This window comes from Phalacrocorax carbo, chromosome 3 (assembly GCF_963921805.1).
Source record: "Phalacrocorax carbo chromosome 3, bPhaCar2.1, whole genome shotgun sequence".
Lineage (NCBI taxonomy): Eukaryota > Metazoa > Chordata > Aves > Suliformes > Phalacrocoracidae > Phalacrocorax > Phalacrocorax carbo.
This window is the reverse complement of record NC_087515.1, coordinates 53,049,307-53,073,706: the sequence shown is the minus strand read 5'-3', so window position 1 is coordinate 53,073,706 and position 24,400 is coordinate 53,049,307. Positions and strand designations below refer to the sequence as shown.

The 24,400-nt window shown below is 35.2% G+C and overlaps 1 protein-coding gene across 9 annotated transcripts in view; it reads left to right on the top strand.

Annotated features, from left to right (window-relative positions):
* The window catches only part of QKI (QKI, KH domain containing RNA binding), a 160,098-nt gene that overhangs the window by 40,686 nt on the left and 95,012 nt on the right, over positions 1 to 24,400 (top strand). For all 9 annotated transcript variants that reach the window (XR_010372140.1, XR_010372142.1, XR_010372141.1 and 6 more), the window contains exon 3: positions 22,342 to 22,458. Coding sequence is in view for 6 of the 9 variants with exons in the window: in XM_064446933.1 (XP_064303003.1) it covers positions 22,342 to 22,458 (117 nt within the window). In the remaining 3 variants the exon portion in view is untranslated. The remainder of the gene's footprint in view (positions 1 to 22,341; positions 22,459 to 24,400) is intronic.

Sequence of the window (24,400 nt, the reverse complement as noted above, 5' to 3'; positions counted from 1 at the left end):
AGAAGTTTAAATTCCATTAGTTGTCCATAATTCGCCCTTCAGTTAAAAATGTGTGTTCTCTACAGTTACATCTTTGTATGTTCATTTAAGTCTTTGGTGTTACAGTTTGAAGGCATTTCCAATTCATGGAGAAATGTCTTCGATCAGAGTTTAAAAAAGTAAGGAGAAAAGATGTCAGGAAAATTACTGTGCTCTTAAGCAGAAAAATGGAGGGTGTGCTATTGTTTGTGGGTGAATAGCTAATAGTATTTAGCACTTCTTGTGCTTCAGATAAATGATTAATTTTCTTGAATTTCCCTAAAGGGCTGAGACTAAACTTTCCGCCTGATATCAATTTAAACAGTTTTTGGAATTAGTACCTACAGATGTTGGACTGAATAAATGTTTTTCTATTATAATCATGGCTTTATTATTAATAAGTACCCTGTTAGCTCTGATTAATGCGAAATTCTCTGTTGGAACTCTTCTGTGCCTCTTCAGTAAAAATGTAAGAACTCAGTAATTATCGCATCTAAAGTAACATGTCCTTTGAGTATACTGAAGCTCAAAGGCCAGCAGTGATAAACAGCTTGTGCGTACTTTCTGACCATTTTAGTTAAAACTGTTTAATTAGTACAACAGAATGATGAACACAGGGATTCATTTTACTATGGGGAACTTACTGACAAAACGTTTAAATCCTTTTTCAATTTGGTAATATCAGAGTTTAATAGCATCCCTAATATGGATTAGGAAAATGATAACATCCTCTTTATTTATTGTTCTGATTCTTTTACTTAAGCTCTTCATTCCCTAGTGGTAAACAGGAAAGGAGGCTAAAAAAGCTGGCCTTGTTTACCCTTGCAATAGGAAGGAAAGAGAGAATAGAACTGGTCTCTAAATAAACTTGGGCTACAGAGTACCAGCAGGGCTGAAGGAAGATTTGGCAAAAGGTCAACTAATGATACAAGTACAAATGTATATGAAAAAAACTAAAATAGTTTGATTACTAATTTACAGTTGGAATGACATACTTGGACAAACATTCTAGTAGAAGTAGTGGGAGAAAAAAAGTTTATTTTGACTTTGAACTTTAAATATTTGAGAGGCTTTATGCACTCCAGCTGCAAGCGATAAGGGAATTCATAGTGAAAGGTCCCCTTTAGTTGCTAATGACAGACATGCCTTAATATTTGTATGATGCCTTTTTTACCCTTTCTGTTTAATTTTTATTGAATATTCTATTACTGACCATCTGATTCACCTTTTGAAAGGTAAGTTTCTTTTGAGCCCTTGTTCACACTCAATAGCTTACTTTTTTGGTAGCACCTTCCTGAAAGATGACATTCAGTGTCAAAATTTTATTCAGAAATAAGTCTGTCAGATCTCCAGGGCATGTTTGTCTTCGGAGGCAAAAGGATGGAAGACAGTGAAGAATACATTGGAGATAAGAACTCTGTCCTTTAGTCTCTGATGGTAATCTTGCAGGCTCAGCATCAGTTCAGCAGTACAGATGAACTTGGTCCACATCACATCCCTGTGAGAGTTATTTCTTCCCCATTAACTGTTCAAGCATTGAGTGCAATTAAGTTACAGGTGATTACCTAGTCACTTATCTGTTAATATTCCCATTTCATTCTTACTTTCAAATTTTGCTCTCTAACTTTTTGCAGATATTTTTTTGTGTGTGGGTGTGGAAATAGAAACAAAAAGGAAGGGAGGGTGGAGGTAAGACAAGTAAATGCTAAGTTAATAGCCTTTGGTTTTGGCTAGGGACAATGTTTCCCTTTATATTTTTTCCAAAATAAATTTGGAAATCTGGGAGAAGAAATGAGTGTCGTCTGGTACTGATACACAAGTTGAACATGTTTGTTAGGATACCAGTTTGTTACGGTGACGGTTGTATGGGTAACTTCTTCAAATTAGCATCATAGGATTAAATTTTTAGCGATATCCAGTACATATATGACACTTCTAGTAGAAAGTAGAGGATTATTTTTCATGGTTGGTCACTACTAGGTCCAACTCATAAGGGTAGGAGTCTTCTTATCTGACACTAACAGCTAGTGCTAGACATTTGGGCACCTTCTGTACACCATGGATGAAGAAGAGTGTGTGTGGGGAAGCCAAGTGCTGAAGGAGAATGGTAGGCTATAAAATGAGTCTAAACAGTAAGTTTGTAGATGCCTGGTTTTTTTTCTATGAATGAAATATCTAATATTTTAGTTAGAATAAATTAATCTTACTAAAAAAGGTTAAATTTGTGATTTACGAAATTTGAGGTTGCAAAGGACGTGTCCAGCTGAATTGTTTGAAGAGCAAGTTAAGATGTAGTAGTCGGCATCTGTCATGCTTGGTTTTACTCTTACGGTGCCTTTCATTATGGTTCCTCTCTCGCTTGTAATTGCCTCTGCAGAGTTAGGCTTTCAATGGGTAAGCTATTTGATCAGAGCTGTCTTAATACCCGCTTTTGTTTTAGAATACTGCACTTCATACATGTAAGGTTCTTTAGTTCATGGACGACAAAAATTGAGTGCGTGGCTTGATGATGTACTACAACTCTGAGTCAGTTTGTCTATGCTTCCTTTTGCTGAACTGTTTTCCCTTGGAAATTTTACTTATGTGGTGTAGTAGCTCTTGCAAGACTAAGTGCCAGAGTTGTGTGCAAATAGAAATAATGGAAGGTCAATTGTGGGGCAGAGAGATTTGTGGAGTATTGATTTTTGTTTCCCAATGTTTTTTATGTTTGATCTGTTCTTTCAGATGTCTGTCATAGTAATGAAGGATTTTCCACAGAGAGGAGAAAGTTCTTCAGCATGACGTTTTTGATTGTTGCTGTGAATAGCTCAGGTAGACTTGGGTACACCTGCTGAACTTGGTAGTTCTTTGTGAATTAACATCCTGTGTACTTCAACTAGGATTGGGTACTGCAGTAAACATAGAAATACATCAGTAAGGGCTAAAACCATAGTTAATAAAGCACAGTAGAGCTGTTTTTGAAAAACATATGTGAATTTACAAATCACTGTTTAGACATTGGAATCCCTAGTAGATGCACTCAGTTATTCACAGCCACGAACAGATCTTCCCTTTCCTTCAGAATGCTGAGGTTGACTCTTTAAGGATGGGGATTCTACTTGAGAAGTACAACGCTTTAAGGAGGTAGGAAGTACAGAGAGAAACCCCCTTTTTTTGAGAACAAAGAGGTTTTAAAACTTTTTTTTTTCTGCTACTTAGTTGACAAAGGAGACCTGTAACACTGAGCTGCTGTACTTTCCTAGAAGCTTAACCTGGCAATTATAATGCCATGCTGTCTTCCTTTTCTTCCCCTCCCACCCTGTATCTGGTGGTCAGTAAGCTTTTGACAGGCTCACTAGATATTTTTTTCTTTTTTTTAGTAGCTCTGTAGTTCAGGTATTACTGTTTGTACACTCAGAATTTTATGGAGTTGCCCTTGCAAAAGTAATTACTTTCTTGCCAGAGGACGGCATGAGTTCTGTAACTTCATATAGATAGATCAGTGAAATGCAAGTCTTCACTAATTATGCTTGATCCATGTTTCACTGGGATAAGAAGGCACCGAGCCCCTCCTGAATTGCTATTAAAAGTAGTCTTAAGTACCAGTCTAAATACCAGCCTGATACTTTCCTTGCATCTATCCTAAATCGTACACTCAGGTAAAACTCAGCTTACGTGTCCTCAGTACTACAATGTGTGTTGTTTATTACTAAATAAGTAAGTCTGCCCGCAAGCCTTGGGGGTGCATATTAATTAAAAAAAAAGTTGCCTTTTAAGCAAGAACATAGGCTAGTTTTTTAGAGAGGTGTGCTGTTTTTAGGTTCTGCTGTTCCTGAAGTTCTTAATAATACATTTTAAAGTGTGTATCACTTGTCAAGGAAAATTCTTCAGTGTAATGAAGTGTAATAGCAGTGTAATAGCATTCATTTCTGATTTGAATTTGATCCATGATTCAAAAGAACAGGATTGTTGTTCTCTGCATTTGTGTCTCATCAATGTTGGTCACTTGGTCTTTTTCCATGAATCTTTTTGAGAGGAAGATTATGCACAAATATGAGCTTGTGGAGTAATCTTTGTTTAGATCTTCCCTTTCTTCTTTAGTGTGTTGTTTCATAGCTAAGGAACTGTTGTTTGCCTACCTTAGTTTTGATTGCTAAATTCAGACTAAAACACAAATGCTACCTCAACAGACATCTCCATGTAGGAGATTGTGATTGTGTAGCTAATAGGTATTCATCCATCGTTGTATGGATCTACTCAATTTATTCAATTAGTCTCTGCTATTTTTTAAAGCCAGTAAGAACAGGTGTTGGACACAGTTGTTTCATTTCCATTACTTTGGCTTACTATTAAGTCACAATTCTAAGCTTTTATCTGTTTCTTTTAAGAGCAGTGTAAAATAGTTGAATTCTGTGAAGGCACCAACTCCTTTTGAAAATTGCTACACTTTTTTGAAACTGTGTGTATTTTTTTCATTTACACTCAGTATTTTAAGAAAAAAAATGCTGGTGGTTGAGCAGCTAGTTCCTTTTCACACCTCACCTGCACTCATTTTAGTTGTCTCTTATCATAAAGCATAATACCGCCGGGAAGGCTCATGCTCCTGTCCTAATGGTGTACGTTCATCCACCCAACGCTTCATTTTAAGTTTATGCTGATTAATGCTTTTTCAGCAGCTTTGTTTCTTTAGAGTACTGACATGAGCTTGATCAATATCTTTCAGCTATGTGGTTTATAAACAATCAGAACATACTGACCTAAAAGTTCAAGTTCATTCTAGTTACAAATGTCATGATCTCTAGTGTCAAAGGACACTGAGGGCTTTGCCCTCTCGTCAGTGATACAGAAACTGCTTGCTCTGGGAAGATGGTCAACTGAATTATGATTTAAGGTTGTCTTAAATATACAGCAGTTTCTCAGATTATATTTTCCCTCCCCAAGTACAGGTGGTCTAAAAATACGAATGCTGCATGAAATAGATCTACCTTTATTGCTGTTCCAGTTTTGTTATTGTGATTAGTGGAAATGACCAATTGTTATCTTGTTAATGTATCTTTGGTACTGATGACAATGGGTCATCCTGTTTAACCTAATTGTTTGAATTTTGTAGTTTGAACTCATTTAACTGTATTTGATTACTGTTGTTTTTAAAGTGAATGTTACTTGCATTAAAAGTAAAGCAAAGTTGCTGTCACTCAACACATTCTGAAGTAATATTTCTTGGGCTTTGATCTTTTATTTTGGCCAGTCTAACTTGGGAAAAAAAAAAATTTGCGTGTTTTTTTTTTTTTTTCTTCCACAAGTGCAAGTGCTGTCCTTGAGACCTGGAAAGTTGTAAACAAGAACTTGTGAGTCTTTCCAAAGGACGGTTTCTTCAGAGAGTCAGTGGGTTGGCAAGCTGGATGAGAGAGAAACCTGGAACTCTGGCTTTGCAGCATAAATAAGGATGGAAGATAACTTGGGATATAGAGGTGTATGTTACTACAGACAGGTGGATTGGTATGTGAACCTGAAGTGCATCTCAAAGCTTTATCATAGCTTTCTTATGCCTTTTTCCTATGGTAAATATGAGGTAGTTCATATTTTGTTGAAATTACTGTGGTGCTGGTGGTCGTCATCACAGAACTGTTGAATGTGGCAGTGTTTGCCTGTCTCCTTACTTTAAAAGCCTTTGGGTAAAAGGCAAAAGCTACTTAGAAACGAAGTCTGAATGTAGTAGTTGTTGACATGCTGCTATTTTAGTAGTGTTGTAATTGTGTTTAGGATAATAGATTCAGTATGATTTGATGTGCAAAGGTGCTATCATTACTGTAGTACTGCTGCTCTGTACTGCTTGATGCTGGCTGAAGCACGTAACTCTAAAATGCTTATGTTGTGAGACTTGTACCCTTAAGTGCTCCCGACCAGTTGGGCTTTTTAAGGTGTTCCAGGAGCTTCTCAGTTTTGTTTCATTTGTCTTTTTATGAAGTACTTTCTTACAGATAGAGCAGAGAGTTAAGGTTTGGTAATAAAACAACTTCTAGCAGAAGTCATTTAAATATTGAGGGCTATAATTTGGGATAACTTGTGCATTTCTGACCTGTTCTGCAATTCTAGGCTTGAATTTTGGAAGCTTACTGATTCTGGCAGCTGTATGTTGATAGTGAACACTTTTGTAACAGTCTTTTCAGAAGAGGAATGGAATTGTTGAATTTTTTCATTTTAAATACATTCAACAATGAGAAACTTATTTCTTATAACAAAGTGGACAACAGCAAGTAGACACTGAAATCTACTAGTTTCTTTTACACTTGATTGAAGCATGTAATTTGAAGTCTGTAGAAGAACGCTACCAGTTTGTAGGTAAACACTACCATTTATATAACTGTACTGGTTTTTGTTCTAAACTTTTGGGAGGGGCATTGCTTTTGTTTTGATGAAACAATTTAAAATAGTGTTTTGTGACGTGTTTCAGTATTTTCATGGCGTGAAATTCTAGACCTAGTTTGCTAAATCAACTAATGAATCTAATGCAGTGCAAAGTACGTATGTGGAAATTGATTGTGATGTACAAGGCTCCTATGGCTAAGCATTATTCTGTTTAAATTGTGAGTTTCTGTAGCTCTGATTGTTGAAATACTTGGAACATTTTCAATATATTTAAAGACATAAATAGGTATTTCAGAAGTTGATTTGTCTCAAAGTAGATAAGAATTCTGATTCCTGCCATGCGTTTATATATTTCAGTTTGTTTCTACTATAGAGCTTTAATTCTAGGAATCAGATAGCAGTCGTGTTACCAATATTCAATGGTGTGTAAAAGTAAAGGAAGAACACAAAAATTATCTAATATTGGTTGCGTTTATAAATTGTAATTTAGTCAGCTAAATTAGGTGATTAAAATCAGTCACATGACTGGAAAGCACGCTTATCTTTAGGAAGGTTAAATACCTTAATTTGTCACTCACTTCAGAAATTTTGTAAAATGCATTTTTTTCCCAAAAAATCTTGGTTGCATATGGGAGCTTTCATCATGACTGTCATTGGTAATTGTATCCATAGAACAATACTATGCATCTTTATCATGGGTTTAGTTGCTCTGTTGCTTGGTGTGGTGCTTTACTCTTGGGGTTTTTGTTTGTGGGTTTTTTTTTTTGTTTTTTTTTTTTTTTAACTTTGCTTGTCAAAGGGAGTACTACTGTGGAGGAAATAAATCATAACTAGTATTTATAATACAGCTTTAAGGTCTTCTGAATTGGGAGTGGGCAATTCCTGTGTTTCCTCCCACCTCTCAAGGTGACTAATAGATTTATTTTTGGAACTTAGAATTGTAAAACACTGAATAATTCAGCATAAAAATCTATTGCCTGAAAGGGATACAGAACTTTGTTTAAAGTTCCAGTAACTAATAACGTCAAATGAAGTGGTTACTGAGCACCTCTCCTGTGTATAAACTTAAGTATAACCTCAGAGCCTGCTTCTGCTCGGTCAGCTTGTCCTTTTTGGGGGAGGGAAAGTGACTGTATTTCTCTGATAATTTAAAAAATGCAATGGTGTCCCCTAAGTATGAGAATTTCCATTTCTGCAAAGCATTTGTAAGAACAGTATCACCATCTGCAGTGGTGCTCCAATTTAAACATATCTTTCTCACTTCTAATTACTGAGAATTGGAAGTAGTCTACAGCAAAATTGCCAACTTTAAGTGCCTTGGGTAATGTCACATGTAGTCACATCTAATTAAAAGGTATTATTATGGAAATTAGTTGTTGGACTGCATATCCTGAGGATGCTTTGTTATTGGAATATGAGTTTAATGATGTAAACTGTGAGGCTTACAGGCCACTGCTGGAACACTTAGGTTTTGGAGACCAATTTACACATAGCACAGCTTGTTAATTCTCTAGATAAATGTCTCAGGATTCCCAAGTAGGGCATGGACCTGAACAATTTTTACTCGTCTCCTGATGTTATTGAAACTGATGTCTTGTCACTGTTCTGAAAACCTCATCTTAGTGAATAGGAGGAAGCAGATTATTCACTCTCTCACTTAAGCATGCCTACTATTAGATTGTTCATGGGATCTGATTTCCTGAAAGAGTTTCTGTTAACAATCTTTCAATTACTGTTTAAAGGTTTTTATGACCACTTAAAGGAGGGAACTACCAAACTGTACTGTGGGCCTTTAAATCATTGCAAATGGGCCTCTAACGATAACAGAGATTCCCACTTTAAAACCATGAAATTGTTAATTTGTCTATCTTTACAGCTTTCTCACTTATGTTGATAATTCTAAGCAATTTAAAATCCAATTATTTCCAAAATATGACACTAATTAGATTAGTGTTATTACATGAACAGAACACGTAGCATAAAATTCATTTTGAGGGATATTATTTTATAGTTACTTGAAATGGAATTGAAACTACCCTATTAAGATTTTTTTTAAACTCGTGGCATGAGGAAAAGGGTTAATGTTTAAAACAATCTTAAATGGAAAGCAATGTGACTTCAATGCACAGTTTGTATTACTATGTATGAAAAGCATTGAGAAAGCAGAAGTAAAACAAACACTGAAAATTAACAAATGGGAGGATTTCTGTCCTATTAGGTGAAGATGGAATAATGCAAAACATGCTAAAAGAACAAATTACTCTTTCACTGAAGATCTAAAGTTAATATTTATATAAACAACTACACAATCTCTAAACAGTGAAAATGAGATCAGAAATGGGGTTGGGGATGGGGTGGAGAACAAGCGTCTAGAATGTTTTTCACCTTGAGTATGTTTGACAAGGCATGGCTTTTGTCTCTGGTAACTGATAAGGTCTCTCTGCTTTGTTGTTGTGTGTTCTTGTACCTCCTGGCTGCTGATCCAGCCCGCAGTGTTGTTGTCAGCTCAATGAGGAATGTCAGTAGACTGGAGCAAAAGGGACATTAAATGGTTGACACTGAGGGATGGCAATAAATGAGATGGGAGCTAAATATATAGGTTTGTGACATTCTAGCAGCTGGCTTAAGTCCTGCTGTTTGTTGCTTGGGTATACTAGCCTTAAAAAGGAAGAGAATGCATTGTAGCACGAGGAAGAAAAAAACCAGCTGGTGGCTTATCAGTCAGCCCTAATGACAGAGAAGGTTAAAGAGTTTGGAAGGACAAACTTTAAGAGAGTGCTTTTATTAGTAACATAAAATCCTTAATTTTACATAAATAGTTTTATAGAAGTAGTCTTTGGACTTTGCAGTTTTCCATGGCTCATCCAATGCAAAAAGAAATGAATACTTCATTTGCTGTCCAAAGAAAGTTATTTTAAAAATTAACTTATTTACTTCTGATTCAATCATTTTGTTAGGCGATTTTATGTAATGTTCTTTTGATGTTTTCTCGCTCCTCAGTGGGACTCTTTGGAAACATTTTGATACTTGATTATAGGTATCTTGCAGTTTAATATTTAATGTAGGAAAAAGCTTATTTTTGTAATAGATGAGAGCATGAATGCTCTTGAATGATATAAACTTTATATAACCCAGTCCCCCTTTATTAGAGATGTAGAAAAGTATAATGATTTAAGTGTGATTTTTATATTTGATGCATTTTCGAAATAAAAGTTAATGTTTGGAAAAATCAGTGTTTAATTGCTTAAAAGCTCGTACTTGGTATGTAACTTATAACTGCAGCTAGTTCTTTTACATGCAGTAAAGGCTGTTAGAATGTAAGCTTGAAATGAGCCCAGCACCTTAGTTGGAAGATAAATCCTGCTTGATGATGTTTGCTGCTTCTTGTTGATTTGAGGTTTCTACTGCTTCGTAAGAACTTGTTTAGTTCTTGAACCCAAACATGATTATTTTTCATGGCTTACAGCTATTAGTTGACCCAAAGAGAAGTGACGATCAAAACCTCATTTGTGGCTCCTCAACAGGTAAACCAGTAACGAACAAGCCTTTCTGTCCTCTTTTTCATTTCTGTAATAACTGGCTGGTGGTGGGGCATCCTTGAGGCAGTCCTCTACTGGGTTTAATAGGTGAGAAGGACTGGGCTCAGCTTTTCTGTGAAAGAAGCTGTGGGCTCAAGAGTGTGAAACTATACTCCAGCCGAAAAGCTGTAAGTGAAGAGGACTCTGCCATTTCTTCTGTTCTTAAATGTGGACGGGCTCCTTGTGCAGCAGCATAATCTGACACAGTGGGAAGAGATTAGGAAACTCCAGATCTCCTCCTCTTAGGAGGAGCTGGTATGTCCCCTTCCTTGAAGTTTGTTGGAGTGTTTGTAGAAGGGAGGTGTAGCTGAGGAGCTTGGTGGCAGCTTTTAGAGGACTGCAACAATGATAGATGAGCCTCATTTGTCTTACCGTTAAGAGCTGTTTTCTTCCCATGATAAGGAGCAGCTTCTTGTTAGGAATGTACTATCAGAGTGGTTTTTTACGAATTTGAGATGGTCTTGCATTAACTTATTGCCTTTGTATATGTTTATCTTTTCTACGGGGAGTACTAAAATACGTATGTGAAAGTTCAGGTGGACTGTATGTAGCATCATGATGCACCAGATATTGTTTTCAGGCCTTGAGTAAAAGAGATTAGAGAGATTCGAGCTTCTTTGCTCAGGGAATTCGATGTATTGTGTTTAGTCAGATCTACTTTTATATACCTCTGTATAGAGATATTGATGCCCGTGGAGCTATGTAGTCATTTGAAAATCTTCTCTTGCATTTAGTACACGATACCATTTATGAAATGCTGGTTACCTTTTGAATTGGCACAGCAGCCGTTTGTAGATCTCAGTTTTGAATTCTGTAAGTTTTTTTAGGTCAATGTAAATATTACCTATGTGATACATTATACAAAAATATCAAACTAAATATCAGCAAAATTGTAGCTAATTTAGTAGCATTGCATTTTTCCTTCTACCTAATGCAAATGCTGATTGTTTATAATATTAGCTTTTTTCCAAGTGGTTATTCAATTCTGTACAGTAAAGAACAGAAGTACACAGCTATTGTAGCTTTTTGTTAGAGGACAGTAATTTAAGAGTTGTTCTTAATCAGTTCTCTCAGACTTTGTAGTCCATTTATCTGACTTCCACTGCTTCTATTTAAAACAACTTAAGCAGTGCAACTTCTGCAGTGTTTTAAAGTTTCTTGACTCTGACAATATAATGTAATGTCTTTATGATGGCAGTATATCATTAATTTTCACAAAAAAAAATTATATCTGCTTTTTGGTTTGTTTGGATTGCCTTCTAGCTCCAATCTGAAGGTTGTATTATCTAATGCCAAAATCATATGACAGAGGTGTAATTTTGCTACAGAAAAATGAAAAAGAAAATAAAATTCCTCATACAGTGAAACACCTTAGTAATCACTTAATTTTAAACTAAATGGTAAATGCATTAGCATAAATGTTTATGCCCTGGTAAATTTTTAGAAAACTGAATTGAATATTGGTTAGATGTATGTGGCAATTTTTCAAATCTAGTAGGTTAGGATATTTAAATTTTTAGGATGCTGTTAAATAGAACAACCTTAAGTTAGCCAAAGGGTTTGTGAACAAATGATGTTAGCTCTTCAGCAGCTAATCTTGCAAAATAGTGCCCTTGAGATTAAGGATGCTGTCTTTGTGTTAACATACAAAAATATTTTTTCATCTCTTCTGCCCTTGAAAACACAGGTACCCATTGTGTTTTAAAAAAATCAGGTGGAATTCTCTGCCCAGAGGAGCTGAAAACAGATTTTCGGGGAAGACTCTGTTATATTTTGTGGTTGAATGTGTGGATGAAAATCATGTTGGTGCGCTAGATAACAAGAGCAATATATTTTGAAGGTGTTGATTTTTTGGATGTACAGGAATTACTATATCCTGCATTCTTATTGGCTGCATTTTGATAATGAGTTTTGACAGATACCTAGTTCAAAAAGGTAACAAAAGGAAACTAACTGTATGTTGGCTTCTCAGTTACTCAGCTACTGCTGAGGTTTTTCTGTCATGCGTATTAAACTTCTGTGCTAAAAATCAGGTGTTATTTAGATAAATTTCTAGCTATCATATTAAAAAATTTGAACAACTGAATGGAACACCAAGTATTTAATCTGAATACTTGATACTTAGGTTCTCTTACAAAATGCAAGTTAAGCATTTGGAGAAAAAAGCTGTATAATTCAGTGTGTTATTTTTTAAATCTGTGCTCTGAGATTTTTTTTTCCTGTACTAAAGGAAGCTCTATTACCAGTATTAAAATGACCTGGAAGGCTAGCCTGATTTTTTTTCTTTTGGTTTTATAGATCTGATCCATTGTATTTACATGGGGTTTGTAAAGCTGTTTGTCAGTTAAACAAGCTCTCAAAGCCTTCAGCACAGAGGTTATTAGAGGTGAATAATGTGGATTTAAAGGATTTAGTAATTCATTCTAAATCCCAGCTATACTTTTAAATGCATTTTTATTTTTTGCCTATTTTAAAGGAGAATTTTAAGCATTAGGATGCAGTTTGACTAAAACCTTATATTATACTGACATCACATGGATAATCTGTTTTTTCTAGTTTACAGCTGCAGTGATCAGAAAAAGATTCTAAGCTTTTTGAATGATGACCAGTGCATGATAATTCTGCTCAGTCAGAAATGGATGTAAATAATCTGGTAACTGGCAAGTCAACCCTAGCAACAAAACTAACCTCGCAGAATTATAGTGTCTTTAAATGGAATAAATTGATATTTTTAATTGAAGATGGCTATGTTCTTTAATGTTGCTTTGCTGTCTTGGGGCTTTAACTGTACAGTACTGCTTCATAAAAATAAGTTTTTATTGTAGCAAGTAATAGATTTATTGAAATTTATCACCCAATTAAAACAGCCTCAATTTTCTATCTGAAATTTCATGGTGAGTTGTTTATTTTGACGTATTCCAGAACACAATTTGAAGCAGTTTTTAATTTGTTAAATAATATTACGTTGCTGGAATATAGGTACTAGAAAAGAGAACTTTATAGTTGAGAAGGGCTCCGGGTAACCATTTGGGAAGTGTAATACTTGTGATTCTTGTTACTAACAGAATTACTTTTTTTTAAACTTAAAAAGAAAAAACCAAATACAAAAAAATCCTGAGTTTTAGTATTAAAAACTCCTAAAAGTTCTTATTTATTGTACCACCTGTTTTAATGTTACTGAGAGGACTTCGTTAGTAAGTAACAGTAATAAACGAGCAGATCTTAAGGTAGACCAAGATGTTTTTTATGGTAATCCTTGAAATCATGAAAGCATGTATTGCTGATGTCCAAGAGCAAAGGCTGCAATTCTTAATCTCACAGGGAGAACGAGTTGTTACTGGTCATGATGGATTATTTACTGTTTTATTATTAAAGCTTTACTGGTAAATATAGACAAATCTGTATCAACATTTCTTAATAAGACTGTGCAGTCTATATCGGCAAGGTCTGTTTACTAACTGGCCAACAAATGCTAAATATTATGCTCAGTTTTGGTCAGCCAACTGGCTTGCAGCATGTGCATGTTCATTCAGGAGATTTTAATTCTGAACATAATGTTAACTATTCAGTGTCTGAATTGTACTGACACCATTTTATTGGCTTTCTAGATGAGATTTAAGATGTTTTCCCCTGCCCCAAATAGTGCTCACTAGTGAGCTTGAAAAATTTTCTGGAGACGATTCTCCCTTCTGGAGATCCCATGGAATTTATACTGTTGTAACTGACTTGAGAAGTTGTGCTTAAAAATTTTAAAAATAATCTAATTTAAAGGAACTTAAAATGATACCAAAATTCCTGCTACAGTAACTGCATTGTGTAATACCTAGGTTAAATATAGATCTGGGAAAGAGTAACGGATGTAAGGATTTGTGTGGAGAGAACTCATTGACTCTTTGTTACTAGCTGAGTTTTTAATTGTAACCTGAGACATGTAATATGCAAAACTTTGGCACTAATGTGTTATTGTCATATTTCTCTGGATGCTGGTATTTTTGTATAATAAATCAGACTTCACCGAATGTTAACTTTGTACTCCTGTTGCAAAAATACTGTATGTTTCAGTAATATATTACAATTATGTTCATATCCTTTATTTTTTGCACTAATAAACATCCTACTTAGAGAAGTTTTTGAACTAGACTAAACTTGTCTTACTCCCGCAATAATTATCAGTTCTTGCTTGTAACAAGATGAGTTGCCCTCTGGCTTTGATGTTGGAAAGTGATTATGGTAACTGAGTTAGGAAAACAAAAATCCCCGTAATATGTGTTGAAAAAGTATACAATGAGCTAAGTAAACATGGAACCAGTCTTAGTGAATTACATACGCGCTGAAAGTGATGTTTGGCCATTTACTAAACTAAGAAAAAGAAAAATCTTTTAGCTCATTTCTTCACTAGTGATAAAAATTTTGCTGTTTTCTTTGTGACAACTCAAATTGTAGAGAATTTGAACTAATTCAAATATTTTTGGCTTTTATTCAATGTTGGGATTAAATTTTTCACACTTGAAGTGATCTTGAAGGTATTTCAAATGGTGTGTAGAGGTTTTGGTTTTGTTTATCAAGCACAAAAGTACCTAACTGCAAATATGATAGATCCTAACTTTCTGCGGGTTGATATTCTGTATTTTGTTCTCCAATACCTTAATGGTTTTATTTTTGTGTTTAAGTGATGAAGAATTTATTTCATGATAACTTATACATGTAATTTTCTTACAGCACAGCATTTCTAATTTTCTACTTAATCACTTAAATGCTTCAATAGTTCTCATTTAGCTTTGATTATAGTATTAGAATGGTGATGTCAGATACACACAGCAAATGTAAGTGGATATATTTGACATAAGCAGATTATACGGGTCATGCTGGTATTCGCTACATATGTACTTGGCATTTACTTGGTTATTTAGCTTAGAAAACATGCTGTAGTAAGGGATAGAGAGAATGTTTCTCGTGCATTGTTGTCTGCAGTCTCGCTTCTATTACCAGTAGGTGTCTCTGGAAGAGGCTTCAGGAAACAACTTCATTGTTGTCACTAGCAGTCTTAACTACCTAAAGTTAGTTTGTGTGTAAAAAAACCAAAACCTAACTTCTATATGCGGTTACTATTGTCTACGTTCACTCTGTTGACAACGATAATACCATCTGCTTTGTCAGCCTTCTCTGCCTGTAAAATCTTGTCAGATAACGTGCTTTTCATAACTATGCAAAACACCTGATGAATTCCACTGGAGCATATTTAATCCTCAAAATACATGATAATGCTGTTAACGAAAGATTTTGCAATTTCAAAATTATTTTATTCCTGAAACATTACGCTTTCCCCACTTAATCTCTTTAATGTGTACAAGTGGCTGTATATGTAAACTTTTCATACTTTGTTTTCAGTTAACCTATGGTGTGGTCACTGAGTAAGATGTATATATTATGCACCTGTTTTTATTTGGTAGTAGTTCTTATTACTGCTTTTCTTCAACAAAAGCTGTGTAGTTGTTTTCCCTGTGATGACTGTGGTGTTGAATCACTGGAAATACTTAAGGCATGAAGCATATCTGAGGCTTCCTATTTATGGAAGAAGAGACTTTCTATTTCCTTAATCGCCACCAATCAAAAATCTAGTGGTATCTTCTGTACGGAATGAGATAGTGTCAATAATTTGAACTATATCAAGAAAAAATTTTGACTGAAAAAATGTGGGGAGCTGTAAATATTAACTGAAAGACAGCAGTTCCTGCTGTTGCCTTACTGTTGGTGGTAAACTTATCCATGGTCATTTTGACTGTGTGTGTGTGTGTGTGTGTGTGTGTGTGTGTGTGTGTGTGTGTGTGTGCGCGCACATATATGTACATAAATACACATCACTACAGCTGCTCTTTTTAAAAAAACAAAACAAAACAAAACAAAAAAACCCAACAACAACACCAACCACAAAACCAACCAAACCAAAGCCAAGTTTGTGACAAAGTTGTTGTGAAAATGGGTATTTGGCCATGATACATTAATTGAATAAATGTTGGTAAATGTTACTGCTAGAAAGCATATTCAGTTAAGTTAAGGTAGATTGCCCATTTAAGTTATTTCGATTCTCCTATAAAATGTTTCAGATTAAATTTCTGAGAAAGTAATCTTAAAGCTACCTATCTGTAATGTTATGTGGCAAATTTTGTTTTCTTTATTAAACACTAAACTAACTAACTGAAAGTATATGATCTTAACCTTCTTAAGGTTTAATATGCTACATTTTGTTTTCCAGTACCTCAAGAGGTTTTATTCTTGTTTCAAGTTACAGCTTTCAAAAAGTCTAATCGGAGGTATATCTGATTTTTTAATGATTATCTAAACATCAGCTTAAAGCAATTCAAGCTATTTCTAATAAATGCAGAGCTATTTAATGGGAAAATAACCATATTAATATCATAAACCAATGCTCCTTTAAAAAGAAAATGAAAAGAAGGCAACCCCAAATTCTCTACTCTTCGTGAGTCAGTGAAAGCTTTTGTTGGATTCAGAGACGAGTCTTCTGAGTATTTATAGCATGTTTTGTTGGTATAATGCTATTTTTATCTTCTATGGTAGTATTTCCAATTTAAGTTTGCATATAAATATGTTTCAGTTAAATACATTAACTGCTTTTCATCAAAACCATGCATGAAAATAATGACTTGAATTTAATTGTAGGTTTAAGAAATTTATTAATACTAAGAAGTAGTGTTAATCTTGCTCACAAAGAGTACTCACATTTAACAAACATCGTGTCATGTGCATTTATCACGCTTGCTTTTGAATGCCTTTCTCTTCTTGCTGCATTTCCTTTGTGCTTCTTCATTACTTCATTTCCACAGTTAGCACTTCAGCTAGTAACTCTGTCAGGTTAAGTTACCTTCCAAATGGCCCTGGAATAGGACTATTATGATCTAAAGACATAGAAGGTTCCCTCCAGAACAGCTAAACTGACTGTCATCATTGCTGCTTAAGATAAAATCACCAGATGTTCTCAGTTGTAACATCCAGTTTCAGTTGTTTCTTAACCTTGACATATTTTTAACCACGGAACCATGCAGAGTCTTGGTCTTAAGCTGCTTTTTATTTGGTGGAGAAAAGCATATGAAAATGAAGTGGGCAGGAAATGCTGCTTTCCATGTCTTTAAAAAGCAAACTAAAACACCAGGACATTTCAAACCACATTTTTGGGATGCTTTAGGTTAATATGTTAGTATCTAATCTGAAAGTTGATTTGGGTATGGACAGGGTGAATATAAGTTACAGTTTTCTGTCTTTATGAAAATCCACCTAGATCTGCAGAGTTATGTTTAACACTTAGCTGTAAAATAAAGTACTATAACTGGAAAAAAACATGAGGGAAGGGCTAAGCTGCTTTCTGACTGATGCAGAAGTCTGAAATTTTTGTGTCCTCTTACGGTTAAAAAGAAAATGAATTCATGATATGTAAGGGTAGTTTCAAAATGGAAAATGTATTTTCATGTATAGCATAACTATACTGAAGCCAATTTCTACAGGCATTTAAGAATTAAATAGCATCATCAAGAGTGGACATTTACAGTTACAAGTACTCAGTTGTAGTAATTCCAGTGTTTTCTTTTTAAGGAATTTACAGAATTTATGTTATTATTTTTTTTTTTAAGTTGGAGATCAGAAGGCGACACCAAAATGACAGATTACTAGAAATATAGACATATTGCAAAGCACTTGAGAAAGGGCTCTTTTTTGTGTGTTTAGAGTTTTTGGTGAATTTAAATGTTTACATCTTTATTTTAGTTAGTCAACAGGAAGCATAGAACATCTTTTGGTTTTGGTGTAATGAGGAACTACTGAAGTCTCCCTGAGAATTTCCTTAAAATAATGTTTAGGCTGTGTATAAAACCTTAGTACTCAGATATGCGCTGTATCTGATGAACATATAAGCTTCCTAAGACTTTTCCTGATTTCCTTAAGTTGAAATAGACTTTGAGTGACTTGTTTTGGCTTTTTTCCAGTGATAAGTAACTAGCTTTGCAAAATCCAAGTACAGTAAATCATTGGAAAACTTGCTAATAAGATGGTAGAATAGATTAGTTTTTAATTGAGCAAAATAATTCTTTAACCAAATGCATGTGCTTATGTTCTTTCTTGTTAGATTTGGATATTTTAATCAGTTTTTTTCCAAATCCTTCTCCAGTAATGAAGGAAATTTTTTTTCATCTGATAAATTAGATCTTGCCATATCTTACTTTCAGGTTTCAAATAAAAACACAAAATACAAAAGGTACAATAATAGTATGGAATTTACTACTACTGGACACCCTCAAGTTCTTCAGATTTTAACTTGCATGGAACGTTTCATAAACACTGCATTTCCTATACACTGTAAAAATCAGACACATGTCTTTGTAACCTCTTACTAATCAGCAGCTTTGAGTCTTCAGCATGGTGGTTCTTATTTTCCTTTACTACTTTTTTGTTCTGGGTGTGGGGGCTGGTGAGGCATAGGACTGTAAAAGCACCCGGTCTGCTTCAGAAACAGCTGTTCTATGCATAGGGAATACAAGCTGTTTTTATCAGGGAATTTCTGATGCAGTGGACTTGTCAGGTGGGGCACCAGATAAAAATTTTGTTAGCTCTGGGTAGCGTCAGCTGCTGCAGAGTAATCATTAATATCCCAGAGTAGGTGCAAACATTAGGATTTAGAGCAACTTTTTTCCTAATACGCTTGTTTCTGCCTGAACACCTTCGGTAACAAAGATCCTCATGTACAGAGTCTCCGAACATATGCTGTCTGTCTCTTATTTTAAAAGTGTGTATTTTGGGCATCTTCTCAAAAAAGGCAACAAGTGTTTTGCACACCAGCAAGATTCTGTAGTATTTTATACATCCCAGAAATGTCAAGCTTGTAAGGTTAGCAAACTAAGGGAATGGGAGTGACAGTGCAGAGAAACAGGCAGAGAAGGGGAGTAACGTGGTATAACTGATTGGAGCTTCAGCATGTGAGCTCCACTAGATACTCTAATTCTTGCCTTTTTATGGATATTGTTAGTGTTGTGTACTTCCTGGTTCCCTCTGTTCCTAAAACGTAAAGAATTCTAGGTGGTGCATAGGATGCTTTTGTATTTTTGCATGTCACAAATACATTGTTCTGGAGGTTGTTTCTTGAGTTCTAATTTTGAGTTTGTATAGGAATATTTAAGATGACAAAAATAATACATAGTTCAGCTCTTAAAAATAATAATAATAAAAAATAATCGAATAAGTAAATAATTAAAATAATTAAAAATAACTGAAATACTGGGAGTGAAAATGTCAGACAAAAAATATATTGAGTAGAGAAGTACATTAATTGCCGGGGAAGGAGAGACTAACTTGATGAAGGAAAATGAAGTATTTAGTTGCTTTTTCTGTGTCGATGATGTAGAAGCAGTTAATCTGAGCATGGGTCACTTCTGCTTAATTTTAAATACATTCTCTAATTACAACATGTTTGAGAGTTGGATACATTCAAAGTAATGCAGTCTTAAATTGGTCAAGCTGGCTTGTGAACCACTGCTGTTTGTTTTCTGGCAGTTCACTGGGGTAAGGTGAATCCTAGAGGATTGGACAAGTGCAGAGTGTGAAAAGCTGTAAGAAATTATGGGGAAATATTCATAGCTTTTGGTCTGTACAAATGTTAGAACAAGCAGTGTTCCTGAACACAGGTGTGTATTTGTAGGGAAACACAAGGGGATGAAGAAGGGTGTGATTGGGTGAGAGCATGGGACAAAGAGCATAAGAAGTCTTGAGTTAAATGTGACAAAAATGGTCTTTTGAACTTGTCAGATGTTATCTAGTTCCGATAATTCTGATTGATAGTCTAGCTGGCCTGGCAGGTAAGAGAAGCAGTAGCTGCTGATACAACTGGATTCTGATAAAACTTTGAGACTGTCCAACACAAAGGTTTAGTCTACACTGTTCCAGAGTTGTGGTCTGCTGATCGCTATTCTCTCTGTGCGGTCCCTTCACAAGAGAGGGTTGTTTTTTCCTACGGAGTTCTCAGCTCGGACTTTGAGACTGTAGTCTGAGGAACTGAATACTGACAATGATCCATCGGTACAAAAGCTTGGGAATCATTTGTTAAAGCAGTAATTGGCTTAAACTCTGGTAATTGATTACTGATGACTCAATTAAGACTGCACCTCAGGTGGGGTCCTGCAGAGTTCTCCTTCACAGCTTAGATCTCTCAAACATCCAAGAACAGCTTGATTGGAAGTATGCTTAGGAAAAAAAAGCTTTTAAAGATGGAATTAAAATTCAAAAGTGTCTTGAAATTAGTGTGCTGGAAGTCAACAATGTGGAATTCATTATACAAATGTAGAGTGTTATGTGGTTGTAGGGGTCATAAAAGTTGCATATGAATACAAAACTGGGGAAAACTGGCAAGGCAGAAGTAATGGAGAAGAGCAGCTGAGGTCAACAAATGCTGAATGAAACATAAGAACTGAATTTTTGGGGGAGGGAGAGAAGCTGGGATGTCTTAATAAGAGTGCAGTTTGTAAGATATACTTGTTCTGAGTGACTTAACCTTGTTGAGGTCTCAGTTTTATTGCCTTCTCCAGGCATCCTGCCTTAAGAAATTAACAAAAGAGCAGGGATAGGTATCTAAAGATCTAGTGTGCAGAAAGTGTGGTTGTGGAGAAAGGAAAGGAAGATGCTGTTTATGTAAGATAGTGGTATGATTTTGGTATTAAGCATGAAATGTGTTAAAAATGCAGGATTTTGATAATATTTCAAGGCTGAACTTTATCACTTGTAGCTGGTTCGTTGCTTAATCCAGACTTAGTGAATATCCTTTAATTTCCTATGATTCACAGTTTGTGTATGTGTTCACACATGCCTTGATTCTTTATTTTTTCCCAACGGTTGGTTCAGACTTCGTAATGTCTTCGGTTTTTTTTGTACTTGGAATACTAAATAATTTTGGCAAGTGTATCTTCCCTATCAACAATTTAGCTGTAGTGATACACTATTATTTTTCTTGAAGAACTTTAATTTGCTTGTGTCCGTAATTTCTGCTCACTCCTAAATCATTTCTGGTCTTTGTAGTTTATAAGGATTTCAAATATGTTGAGTTGTAGTACTCAAGCCCAATTTTAATTAGCTGAGGAAATGAAAGCGAACTACTTCTTCGTAATTCCATTGAATAGCTTTGCTTACCAGGATCTAAAATATCCAAACTTCTGCTCTTACTGCAGAGTGTTGGCTTAATACCTTCTTTGAATTTAATCTTCAGTCTGAAATTTCTAGATTTATGTATCCTTTGAGCCTGGTGCTTCATCTTTGCACTGTAGTTGTCAGAGTACTGCTATGTTCTTAATGCTACCTTCTCTTAGTGCTTTTCTTATTTATGTCATAATTTCCAGAATAAGTGATTGAAAATGAGAGGGAAAAATCACTGGAAAATAGCTACAAAATAATGTTATATATGGCTAAATGGTGGTATTACTGTGCTAAGCGTAAGCAGGGGGTTGTCTGCTGGTATTGAAGTTAACCAACTAAACATGAGATACTTGCTCTATTTGTATGCACAACTGAGTAAAGGTACAACTTAGAAAGATGACAAGTGCTTTTGTCATGTGTCTGTATATACATATATATTTATATATACACGCACTCACACATACTATATATATATGGCAAATACAATGTTTTCCAGAAATGTTGCCTGTGAAACCTAAAGTGAATACATAACAAGCCTCGTTTTTTTTCTGAAGAAAATGCTCCAGTAGGTAAAGAAGAGTGTCTGTAGATGTGGGTGGCCAGCCAGCAGCATGGTGTCCAGATCAAGTCCACTGGAAGAGCATGAAAGGGTGAAAAATGTTTTCTGCAGGCTCCTTAGTTGTAGCCAGGGAACAAATCACTAGCGGGCCATGGGGTCTTTCCTAAAGGCCCTGTGCCATTATGGGACTAGACCTACACCTTGCACCCCATCAGTCCCACCACATGGAAGTTGTGCGCATATCTGGTCATACAATCAAAATGTGTGTTTCTAATGTGATGCACATTGTTGGCCTACTAATGGGCATGTCTGGTCATGTTGGTGGTGAGGGAGGGTGCTTTGTAGTTTCTGTAAGAGAACATACAACTTCATAAGGAGGAAATTAGGACTACCACTGTCCTAGACGACCAGATGTTAAACATAAAAGCCTATTTTCACCTGAAACCTGTATCCCCTAAAGTAGGGGTCGCATAGCTATCTAATGCATAAAAGTAGTACTTACCTCACTCTTTAACCTCAGGTATTAAGTGTAGTGTTACAAACCAATAACACTTAATGATATTTTAGAGACAGAAATACATCTTGTTAAATTTCAAATTAATTTTGTTACCTTGCTTTTGCAGAAATAATCTTTTTTTTCTTTTTCCCTTCCAGTTTAACTTTGTTGGAAGAATCCTTGGGCCCAGAGGACTAACAGCTAAACAGCTTGAGGCAGAAACAGGATGCAAGATAATGGTCCGAGGGAAGGGCTCAATGAGGGACAAAAAGAAGGTAAGCTCTTGAAAAGTAGTGTAGTTTCAGATGCATAGTTTTATTTTCTAACAAAGGGTAGCTCATACCTCTCATTTGTTGGGTTCTTACTATACGCTTTTTCATTATCTAGTGTTTTTACAGACTTAGTAAATAACAGAACCTACCCTAAAGAAGTTAAATGTGTGTGCTCCATAATGGTGCAATTGGGAGTCGAACTAGCAATTACAAAGTATTCTTTAGTAATAACTAACTTCTAATTGTGCCATGTTTCAAAAGGGAAAGGTAAAAATTGAATTTAAATGTATTTTTCTAAGGAAGAGCTGTTAACCTTAAAGGTTTTCTTAATAACTTTCTTGTGTTGAAATACCAAAGTAGTGATTTGTACAAGTGGTGTGGATTGGAAACAAGTGTTTAATGTATTTCTGGCAGTGAATTCTGTCTAAGTGAACCAAGAAGCACTGTGTTTCTGGATTTTGGTTTGTGTTCAGGCAGAGTTGCAATGTAATTAGGACTGTTCCTTGCCCTATCCTGTAATATACATGCTCTGCCCATATAAACAGGGAAACTACACTTTTCAGGATAGAGCTATCCTCAATGTCAAAGTTGCTCTGGTGGTAACTCCTGGAAGTAATTTATTTCTGTAGGTTTATCTTCTAGCCATTTCCCACCACCTCTGGTGGGTGTTGCTGTTGGAGTTGCACCAGCATCTTCACTGCAGTTTTGAAATGTGCATTAACAGTACTGTTTTAGTCTTTGTTTCCATAAGTATTATTTCTTTTGGTTCTTTAGGAAACCCTCTTTCTCTTATCTGATCAGCCACATAATAAATTCTGTTGATACATATGTAACACAGAACAAATAAAATTAGAAGCTAATATCTACCCAGTTAAAAATCTCATACTTCCCAGAGGTTATGACTGTGTTGCTTTAAAACTTAATTTGGTGCCTCTCTTGTTTTCATAATCTGCTGTAATACTGTCACCACCTTTCTCTTATTCTAGCTATTTTGGATGTTTAGATTGCCAGCTTTTGAGCAAAGATCTGTTCTAACCTATGAGAGTGTTTTATTGTCTAGGCTCTGTAGAAATAAGAGGGTGCTACTCTCTTAAATGCTTGATTTATGAAGGTTTCTTTTTTTAAAACATTATAGTTTGTCCTGGATTTCTTCTGCCTCTTGGCTGGGGAGGCATTTAACATATAAGTGAGTCTGACTGTTACAGGGTTTTAAACTGTAATTGGGTAAACAGAGCTTCTAGAGCTGACATTTTTGTAACAGGATTTTGAAATACAGATTTCCTATAACTGGGGGGTGGTAGGAGACACTAAAGTTTCTGAGTATAAAAATTTTGGCATGCTTCACCCAACATACCAAATTGTGTGGGTGTAGATGCAATATTTTGATGCCAATTGTTACAAACAGTCTTAATTACATGCTTTGTGACTATTAATAGTAACCAGATTTTTACATATTGTATTGCTTAAGAAAAAAAAAGATGGATATCCTGGGGCAGGAGAATTAGTGGAAAATATTGCCTCCTGTTTAAGAGTTTGCAGACTTCACCTAGTTTCCTAAGAGAAGACTCTTTGATCTACTCTTGAAAGCTATGACTTTTTCGCAGGTATATTAATTAGACATTAAGACTTCTGATTACATGTGTAACAAAGTAAATCTTCACTATGTGGAATATACTAAAATTTAATTTACAATGAATGAATTATCAAACTGTCAGTTCCGAAGAGAAGTACTGATATATTAAAAAAGTGAGTACTTAAAAGTTCATTCACCTTTTTTCCTGTTTAAACACAGTTTTTTAAAAGGCATTTTATTTGTACCAATAATACAATTTATCTTTGTTTGCAGATAGAATTTAGGTTTATTGGTGCTCCTTCTTTGTTTTAGGAGTGGTAATACTAGGTTGGGGTAGTCAGGAGTTAGGTTATGTAACTTTTTTTTTTTCTG